The 9,075-nt window shown below is 49.5% G+C and overlaps 1 protein-coding gene across 2 annotated transcripts; it reads left to right on the forward strand.

The window, feature by feature from the left end:
* The first annotated feature begins 2,615 nt into the window (after nucleotides 1-2,615).
* GTF2H4 (general transcription factor IIH, polypeptide 4, 52kDa) lies at nucleotides 2,616-8,628 on the forward strand. Of its 2 annotated transcripts, none has more exons than XM_008575333.1 (14): nucleotides 2,616-2,811; nucleotides 3,446-3,588; nucleotides 3,957-4,061; nucleotides 4,413-4,544; nucleotides 4,805-4,901; nucleotides 4,994-5,082; nucleotides 5,299-5,410; nucleotides 5,573-5,641; nucleotides 5,825-5,908; nucleotides 6,155-6,287; nucleotides 6,492-6,622; nucleotides 7,322-7,369; nucleotides 7,530-7,608; nucleotides 8,298-8,628. In XM_008575333.1, the coding sequence occupies exons 2-14, from the start codon at nucleotides 3,449-3,451 to the stop codon at nucleotides 8,468-8,470; spliced, it is 1,392 nt and encodes a 463-aa protein (XP_008573555.1). In that variant the 5' UTR covers nucleotides 2,616-2,811; nucleotides 3,446-3,448; the 3' UTR covers nucleotides 8,471-8,628. The 2 variants fall into 2 exon arrangements, with proteins under 2 accessions (XP_008573555.1, XP_008573557.1); XM_008575335.1 differs by having other exon boundaries at nucleotides 2,653-2,811; nucleotides 5,618-5,641.
* Nucleotides 8,629-9,075: the final 447 nt, after the last annotated feature.

Below are 9,075 nucleotides of genomic sequence, written 5' to 3' on the forward strand. Positions count from 1 at the left end.
CTCTTCTCTGTAGCACTTCCTACAGGTGCGATTTTACATATATCTTTGCATGTATTTTTTTTATACCTGCCTCTCCCACTAGACCACAAGCTACACAAGGGTAAATTCTGGAACATGGGGCTCAATAAAATTGGTTGAAAGAACTGTGTCAAATATCTGAAGGGCTAACATAAGAGATTCTGTGTAGTTATAGAACTAGAATTTGTAAGTAAAAGTTATAGAAAAATGGTAATATTTTACTGAATACCCACTATATGCCAGGTATTATATTTTATTACATATTATATCTTATTTAATACAATAATATATGTAGTAGTAAAAATTATTGCCATATCCCAGAGAAGAAAATGTCTCTGTTAGGTTAGGCGACTTGCCCAAGGTAGCACAGCCAGTAAACAGTGAAGTTGGTGGGAAGTGGGCCTATTGGCTCCTTCCTATCTGTTCTTTCCAGGATGCTACCAGAGGAGAGGAGGTGGGGATCTATCCAGTACAGGAATTCTCAAACACAGGCTAGAGAAAACTGTGCTTGACAGGACTGTGGAAAGGAGCTCTTTCCACAATTTCAGCTCCTAGGACCCCTTCTTAGGCTCAGCTGGTTCATTAGGCTGATTTTCTTCCTTAAGGCCAGAACTCAGCCTGGCTCAGTTCCTGCCACCAGACATCCTGCCCTCACCCACTGCATCCCTCAGAGCAGGGCTCTCCAACAGCAAGGCTCTCCATGATGACCAAGATGGTCTATATCTACACTGTCCAATAGGTAGCCACTAGAAACTTATGGCTACTGAGCGCTTGAAATAGGGCTAGTCCAACTAGGAACTGAATTTTAAATTTTATTTTAGTTAATTTAAATTTAAATAGCCACAGGTAGCTGGAGGCTACCAAACTGAATGGTGCAGTCTTAGCATGCAGGGAACCATGACACGGTCCGGCCAGCTCCCCCTTGCCTGCTCCCTTCAGAATGAAGCATATGGCCTTTTTCAGTTTCACACATACATAAAAGCTTCTTACAAAGATGGCATTGGGCTGTGTATGCTGTTTTGTAATTTGTTTTTCTCCCCCTAATGATGGGTCGTACATGGTTCCAGGCCAGAATGCACAGAATGACCTCTTCTCTAAGGGTTGCCCAATATTCTACATTGTTGCAATGACTTACATTTTATCTAACCTACCTTCAATGATGGACATTTGGGCTGTTTCCATTGTTTTCAGAGAACAACAACAAACACACATCAATAAAAATCTTTGCAGGTATATCTCTGTACCCAAGTGGGAGAATTTCAGCATGACATATTCCTAAAGATGGAGTTGCTAGGTCAAAGGGCAGTCATATTAAAAGTGTTGATAGATACTGCCAAATTGACCTTTCAAAGGCGTGCCTGTATCAAACTTCAACAAGTGTATGATTATGCTCCTATATCCTGGCCGACACTGAGGCTGTCAACTAATTTCTTTTTTCTTTTTTGCTAATCTTTTATTGTTTCTTTAATTTCTGATATTTTAAAATATGTTTTTTTAGCTTACTCTTCCTTAATTGCTAATGAGGTTGACAGTCTTTCGTCTCTTTAAAAGGCATTTGTATTTCTTAAGTTTATCGCCTGTTCCTTCTTTTGCCAATATATCTATTGTTTCCTTTTCTTATTGCTTTGTAAGAGCTTTCCTATTACTTGTCTATTTCATTAACCATTTCTTCCCAAACTGTAATTTGTCTTTTAACCTTACTTAACGTTTGCCATAAAGCAGCTCTGTCAGTTTTGTGTTGTTCTTTGAGGATTTTAAACATTGACTGCTAAAGAAACAGGGAACAGAACAAACATGGGTATCTACAAAAGCATAACATACTTACACAGTCCTTTCCACTTTGGTCTCTGGTCTTTTGCAAACTTCAAATCACAGCTTGAACACTTTCTCACTGTCTGATTGTAGGCAACTTTTTAAATCTCTCTGAGCTTCAAGTCTGTAAAGTGGGAATAACAGAATTTGCTTATAGGAATTTGGGGAAACGTATAGCTCTGGCCTTGGCTGAAGACCTTCCCTTGCCTTTTCCTGCAGAAGGTTCATAAATCAAATCAGAATAATTGGTTTCTTTTAAAAACTGTATTTATTAGGATCTTCTAACTAAACAGGTTGGAAGCATGGTGATTGCAGAAATTAAAATTTGAGTGCTTACGTGCCAAGTAAGGCGCACTGGACCGTGTTAATCGTTAACTACCGATGACGCTCTGGAGTGTGCATTATCCCAGTTTTACGGGAAGCAACCGAGCTCAAGGAACCCAGTTTGTGGCCTCTAAGGCCAAACGCCTCAATCCCCAGCCGCTTCCGCGCGCCTCCGCCAGGAAGCCTTCGGGGCACTTCTACTCTCACGCCCAAGCGGGTTAGAAGTGCCATTTGGCGGATTGGGTGGAAAGCATCGCGGAACTTACTAGCCCAGCTTCTGGTGTCTCCGGCGCTCACAATTAAAACCCAACTTCTCGCCTCTCGGCTTCCCTTTGGTGCCTTTCGGGAGTTGTAGTCAGACGCGCGTCAGCCGGCTCCGGAGGAAGCAGAACAAGACTCCCATTCCCAGTATGCCCCGCGGCGGGCGGGTGCAGCGCCTATTCTCCTCCTCCGCACTTCCCCCCCTCCTTCCCTTCCCTCCTCTTCTGAATTCTCCACTCTGGGCTCCTGTCTGTGAAATCCTTCGTCGCTCTCCCCATCTTTTTCTCGCATTTTCCACCATTCTTCCCCCTATTTCTGGGAGCCAATGAGAGACGTTGGCTCCTATTAAGCAACTGCTCGAGACTCGGGGTGCGCGAGGAGGATCGATACAAAGTGGTGAGGGGGCCCAGGAGGGCGGGGGTGACGGAGGTATAAGAGTTGAGTGCGAGGCGTAGAGTGGCAGGAAAGTAGGGGAGAAGTTAGGAAATCAGATGTTGTGGGTCAGGGTGAATGGGGTGAAGTAGACTTGTGGGGAAGGGGAAAGAGGTGGATTTAGATCTGGGAAGCATGAAGAGGAGAGGTAGTTTATTGCCGTGCCGAGCGGAAGAAGAGGGCTAAGAAATAGAAGATGGGCAGGACTGACAGATTTGGAGCTTATAGACTGACCTGATCAGGAGTGGTGGAAGAGAGAGAGCACTGGGCTCAAGTTTGTCATTACTCAGCTAAAAATGAGACAAGTCATTGAAATACAAAATGATTTTGTAAGTATAGGACAACTAGTAATTCTGTCACTTAGAAATTGAGAGAAGACTGGAGTAGAGGGCAGAAGTGGGGCGAGGAGGCAGGAAAGGAGGGAGGTTTATCAGGTTTTAGAGAAACAGAGGAGATGCGTGGCATGGGAAAGGAAACCACAGAAAAGACGGTGTTATTTTATGGTGGGGGCTGATGGGTTTAGAATCAGAATAAGGAAGGTCAGAGGTGACACTGGTATGGATCGTGGAAATGTGCTTCTAACACTTGCATCTTTCAGGTAATGGAGAGCACCCCTTCAAGGGGTGGACTGAACCGAGTACACCTGCAATGCAGGAATCTGCAGGAATTCTTAGGGGGCCTGAGCCCTGGAGTATTGGACCGATTGTATGGGCACCCTGCCACTTGTCTGGCTGTCTTCAGGTTAGGAGCACCCTTCATGGGAGGGACCATCGTAAATTGTATGGGCACCCTGCCACTTGTCTGGCTGTCTTCAGGTTAGGAGCACCCTTCATGGGAGTGAAGGTTAGGAGCACCCTTCATGGGAGGGACCATCGTAAGGAAATATAAGGGGACCTGCAGACTCGAATAAGTTCTTATGGGTAGAAGCTTAGCAACCCTGAGGGGCTTGGAGATTACTCCAAAGTGTGGCAAAATAGAGTTCGTGGGGACAACAGGACTGGTAAAGGTGTGTGGGGAGGTGAGATGAGATGTTTCAGAGGCAGTTAAGGGCAGAGATACAGATAAAAGGCAGCTTCTGATATTAACATTTAACCTCTACCCACCTACAGGGAGCTCCCACCTTTAGCTAAGAACTGGGTGATGCGGATGCTCTTTCTGGAGCAGCCTTTGCCACAAGCTGCTGTAGCCCTATGGGTGAAGAAGGAATTCAGCAAGTGAGTCTCTCTTGCATTCTCAACCATATACAAGTTTCTCAACAGCTAGATTTCCCAAACTGCTGTTCCTTGGGATACTTCCAGGAAATAATAATAGGTATACCACAAAACTTGTAATTAAGTAAGTTTGGGAAACTCTGGTACTGTATTTTCCTTCTTGGAGAGTTATGATGTCTATAACAAGGCTCTGATAGGTGTTGCAGTAAAGATATTTGTCTTAAGAAGACATTGCTTTCACTCGGTGGGACAGTTTTCCAAGGACCACCAGTTTAGAAAAGGAAGAAATGGAGGCCTTTATGGGCTCCTTCTTTTTGTTCTCCAGACACCCTATTCATGTCTCTCCTGTTCCAGGGCTCAGGAGGAAAGTACAGGACTGCTGAGCGGCCTCCGTATCTGGCACACCCAATTGCTCCCTGGCGGTCTCCAGGGCCTCATTCTCAACCCCATCTTCCGCCAGAACCTCCGCATTGCCCTTCTGGGTGGGTATGTCACTTACATCTCTTCCTAAGCTAAGCCAGGGGAACTAGTAATTTAACTGCTGGAGGGGGAGCTCCTGAGGGGCCTCCTAGAACCTTGTGGGCTCCCCTTTTGGAAGCTCCTTTAGGAATAAGTTAGACCAAATATACTGCATGGTACAGAAAATGTCCCCCACTCATGGCCCATGGGGATAAGGGTGGAAAGAGGACAGGGGGCAGCAGGGAACAGAGACGGGGTTCCTTACTCTTAGTCCATCCTGGCCATAGGGGGAAGGCCTGGTCTGATGACACAAGTCAGCTGGGACCAGACAAGCATGCTCGGGATGTTCCCTCACTTGACAAGTATGCTGAGGAGCGATGGGAGGTGAGGACTTGGGACTCTGCATATCTCTGGTGTGCTTCTGCTTCCCATAACCCTTAGTGGCATTGGTCTCGCCATTCTCTTTTGTTCCCCAGGTGGTCTTGCACTTCATGGTGGGCTCCCCCAGTGCAGCTGTCAGCCAGGACTTGGCTCAGCTCCTCAGCCAGGCTGGGCTCATGAAGAGGTGAGGAAGCCAGACGTGCCGACCGCTCTCTGCTTTGCCGTCTCCTTGGGCCCCTGATAAACTGTGTGTCTGGGGTGAGTCAGGATTGGAGAGAGTTGACTGAAAAAGGACAGCTGAGTGGAGTACAGCCAGAGATACCAAGAAGAGCTGTGAGAGGACAGGTGGAGCTGGTCGCCTTTCTCTGCACATCTCCATCATTGCCCCCTCTGTCTCTAGCACTGAGCCTGGGGAGCCACCCTGCATTACCTCTGCTGGCTTCCAGTTCCTGTTGCTGGATACCCCTGCCCAGCTCTGGTACTTTATGTTGCAGTATCTGCAGACAGCCCAGGTGAGGAGCTGGGGCCAGTTGCCAGCACGTTCTGCTCTCCTCAGGTCTGACTGAGTGACTGCTGCCTACAGACGCTATTCCCAGATTTTCTCTTCTCTATCCCTCTCCTCCCATTTTCTCCCTTCCATCTCTCCTCTTTTGTCTTTGCCCCTTTCTCCCTAGAGCCGGGGCATGGACCTAGTAGAGATTCTTTCCTTCCTCTTCCAGCTCAGCTTCTCCACTCTGGGCAAGGTAAGCAGGGGGCTGGAGGGTATGGAGATGGGAAGGGGAAATCAGGCTGTAGGGCAACAGAGTGAGAAGATGAAAATGAACACATAGTGACCAGAGGTGGGGAAAGAGGGACTAAGTGTATGGGGTTGGGGGAGAGAGGATGAGATGTGTTTTGGACCCCAGCTGGCCACCTCTCTTCCTCAGGATTATTCTGTGGAAGGTATGAGTGATTCTCTATTGAACTTCCTGCAACATCTGCGTGAGTTTGGGCTTGTTTTCCAGAGGAAGGTATGAGCACTCAGATCCATGGCTTCTAGGGAAGAAGAAGGGTGGTGTGTTGCCTTGGCCTTTGAAAAGGAGTGGGGTCTTGGGGCAGCAAGAAGCAGTTGTCAGGATTGAATACTTGAGTCCCTCGGTGGAGATAAGGTGAAGGTTGAGGTTCTGTATACCGGGAGGGATCTGATGTCTGAGGCAAAAGGTGTGGGGCGGTGACACCTGAGAGATGGCATCTGCTCTTCCCCCTGTCCTTTCCAGAGGAAATCTCGGCGTTACTACCCCACGCGCCTGGCCATCAATCTCTCCTCAGGGGTCTCTGGAGCTGGGGGCACTGTGCATCAGCCAGGCTTCATTGTTGTGGAAACCAATTACCGACTGTATGCCTACACAGGTGAGGCCAGACAGGGCCCCTGGGAGAGCAGGCTGCGAGAGGGAGCTGGAGGGGGAAGGAAGCAGGAGGGAACACCAGTTTTTGTTCTGTTTACCTGGCTGTTTATGGAGCTTTCTGACATTTCTCATCACACTTGAAGGAAGGGCTTGAGAGGGTCTGGGTATAGGGTAGCCTCTTCATCCTTTCTTCCTACCCCTGGGTCAGAGTCGGAACTGCAGATCGCCCTCATTGCCCTCTTCTCTGAGATGCTCTATCGCTTCCCCAACATGGTGGTGGCTCAGGTGACTCGGGAGAGTGTGCAGCAGGCCATTGCCAGTGGCATCACAGCCCAACAGGTATTCCCATGGAGGGAGGTGGGGGTGGGAAGACGGGCCACACTTGGGCTGTGGGATTCAGGCTTGTCACATTACGGGAGACCAGTGCCTGTTACAGTAAGTGGTGGTGAGTTGTCTGTGTTTGAGCACCAGGCACATGAGGAGAAATCAGGGCTTTAGGTGTGGGAATAGGCAGACCCTTGAGGCAAAAAACAAAACAGAACAAAACATGGGAGGGAGGAGATATAGCTCCATATTTGTGTCTTGGCACTACCACTTCTTAGCTGTGTAAACTGGGCCTAAACTGCATAAACTGTTGCTTCACCTCTGTGAGCCTTAGTTTCCTCTTGTGGTAAATGACAGTTCTCACCTCACAGGGTTGTTGGGAGGATTCAATGAGAGAACAGAAGTAAAGTATTTAGCTCAGAGCCTGCCATGCAGTAAGTACTCAAAAAATAGTAGCTGCTGCTATTTTTAAGAAAGAAAAACAAAACAAGACTATAGAAAGGGCAAATGTGCCAGAGAAAGAATAGCAGACATAACCAGTGGGAGCAGCAACCTGAGATAACAGCTGAATAGGGATGGGTTGAGTTGATGACAGAGACATGGCTATGAGTTTTTAAACAGTAAGTTGATGTTCCATTGACATTAGGTGACAGCTCAGATGGCTTTCCTGCTCTTTTGCTTGAGCCCTCATCCCATTCTTGTCTGTTTTCCTAGATAATCCATTTCCTAAGGACAAGGGCCCACCCAGTGATGCTCAAACAGGTACAGAGAGGCACCAAGATGCCAGAGGCTGGGAGCCCCTGGCACCTGGCCATGAGATGATGGAAAAGGAAAAGAGGCATCCAAATCTGGGGAATGAGTGGACGGTGGGTTGTCTGGGGCGGTATACTTGAATCCCTACAGTCAACCCTTGTTCCCGCAGACACCAGTGCTGCCCCCCACCATCACGGACCAGATTAGGTTGTGGGAGCTGGAAAGGGACAGACTCCGGTTCACTGAGGGTGAGTGGCTTCTGGTGGCCCATTCTTGGTCCTTGGCTGGAGGAAGGGTAGACAGTTGTCTTGAGCTGAAAAAGCTTTTTGTGTGTTTTACTTTTCGTTTACTGCATGGTCTGAGAAATGCTGGCAAGACACTTTTTATTTTGGGGTGAGTCAGTAGCAATGAAAAAATTGTCCTCAATCAGTGCAACTGGATTTAGGTAGGAGAGGGCAAGTGGGAGGGATAATCTACAGTATTTTTCTGGTTTTGGTGAGCATTAATAGGTTTTCTTATTGTATCATGTTGCCTTTCTGAATATGGCTGGATCACATTGTGTTAAGATAAGCCCCTGAGCAGACAGGCACAGAGAATTGGTTTTTATTTATTTATTTATTTATTTTTTAAAGATGACCGGTAAGGGGATCTTAACCCTTAGCTTAGTGCTGCCAGCACCACGCTCAGGCAGTGAGCGAACCGGCCATCCCTATATGGGATCCGAACCCGAGGCCTTGGTGTCATCAGCACCGCACTCTCCCGAGTGAGCCACGGGCCGGCCTGAGAATTGGTTTTTAAAACTGCGCTGGGGACAAGGCCAGACCACCGCTCTGAGGCTGCCACGGAGGGCTGAGATCACTCCCGGGCGCGTGGAGCTCCGGCCTCACATGCTCTCCATCTCTCCTCTCTCCCCGCGCCTCCCGTCCTGCCGCCCCAGGCGTGCTGTATAACCAGTTCCTGTCGCAAGTGGACTTTGAGCTACTGCTGGCCCACGCGCGGGAGCTGGGCGTGCTGGTGTTCGAGAACTCGGCCAAGCGGCTCATGGTTGTGACCCCGGCCGGACACAGCGACGTCAAGCGCTTCTGGAAGCGGCAGAAGCACAGCTCCTGAGAGTTCGGGACGGGGGCTGGGACCGGACCGGGACCCGGGCGGGCGGGACCGGGCGTGGCGGCAGCGTGGCGGCGGGCGCGGCCGCAGAACTCAGGTGTTTTTTTACTTACACGTCGGGATTTTTCTTGTTTAATAAAGTTATGGAAGTGAGTTCTGCAGCCCCGGGTGCCTTCCTATGGGGTTCCCAGCTCCACGGTGGACTCCCTCCTCTCCCTCTTGGCGTCGACGGCCATTGGGCTGGGAGGGGCGAGGCCAGCTACTGCGCATGCGCCCCGCGGGCCACGCCTCCATGCGCCGCGCGGGTCGTCGGTCAAGATACTGGGTGGGCTTTGCGGGTGCCCCTTCTTTCCTCCCGCCGCGGGGCGTCCTGGCACAGCGGCGGAGTCGCCGGGTGAGCGCACGCGGGGCGGCCTCCAGGAAGTGGGAGGCGCTGCGGGACCAGGGCCCACGCAGGTTTTTTTTTGGCAGGTCCCCTCCCGTCCCCTCCACTTTCCTGTTATTTGCAGGACAGTTCTATCCTAGAGTTCTTCCTGCCTTGGAGACACCAGAGGGTGCTGTTCCCCCAGGTGACACCCAATCCTCTCTGCCCTTTGGCTTTTCTCCTT

This window comes from Galeopterus variegatus, unplaced genomic scaffold, assembly GCF_000696425.1.
Source record: "Galeopterus variegatus unplaced genomic scaffold, G_variegatus-3.0.2 Scaffold1170, whole genome shotgun sequence".
NCBI classification, from domain to species: Eukaryota; Metazoa; Chordata; class Mammalia; order Dermoptera; family Cynocephalidae; genus Galeopterus; species Galeopterus variegatus.

Bases quoted from the DNA above. Each gene is read 5' to 3' on its own strand.
- GTF2H4 (XM_008575333.1), top strand. From the start codon at position 3,449: ATGGAGAGCACCCCTTCAAGGGGTGGACTGAACCGAGTACACCTGCAA. The intron at 5,411-5,572 runs GTGAGGAGCTGG...CTTTCTCCCTAG, and splicing joins AGTATCTGCAGACAGCCCAG to AGCCGGGGCATGGACCTAGT. The intron at 7,370-7,529 runs GTACAGAGAGGC...TTGTTCCCGCAG, and splicing joins ACCCAGTGATGCTCAAACAG to ACACCAGTGCTGCCCCCCAC.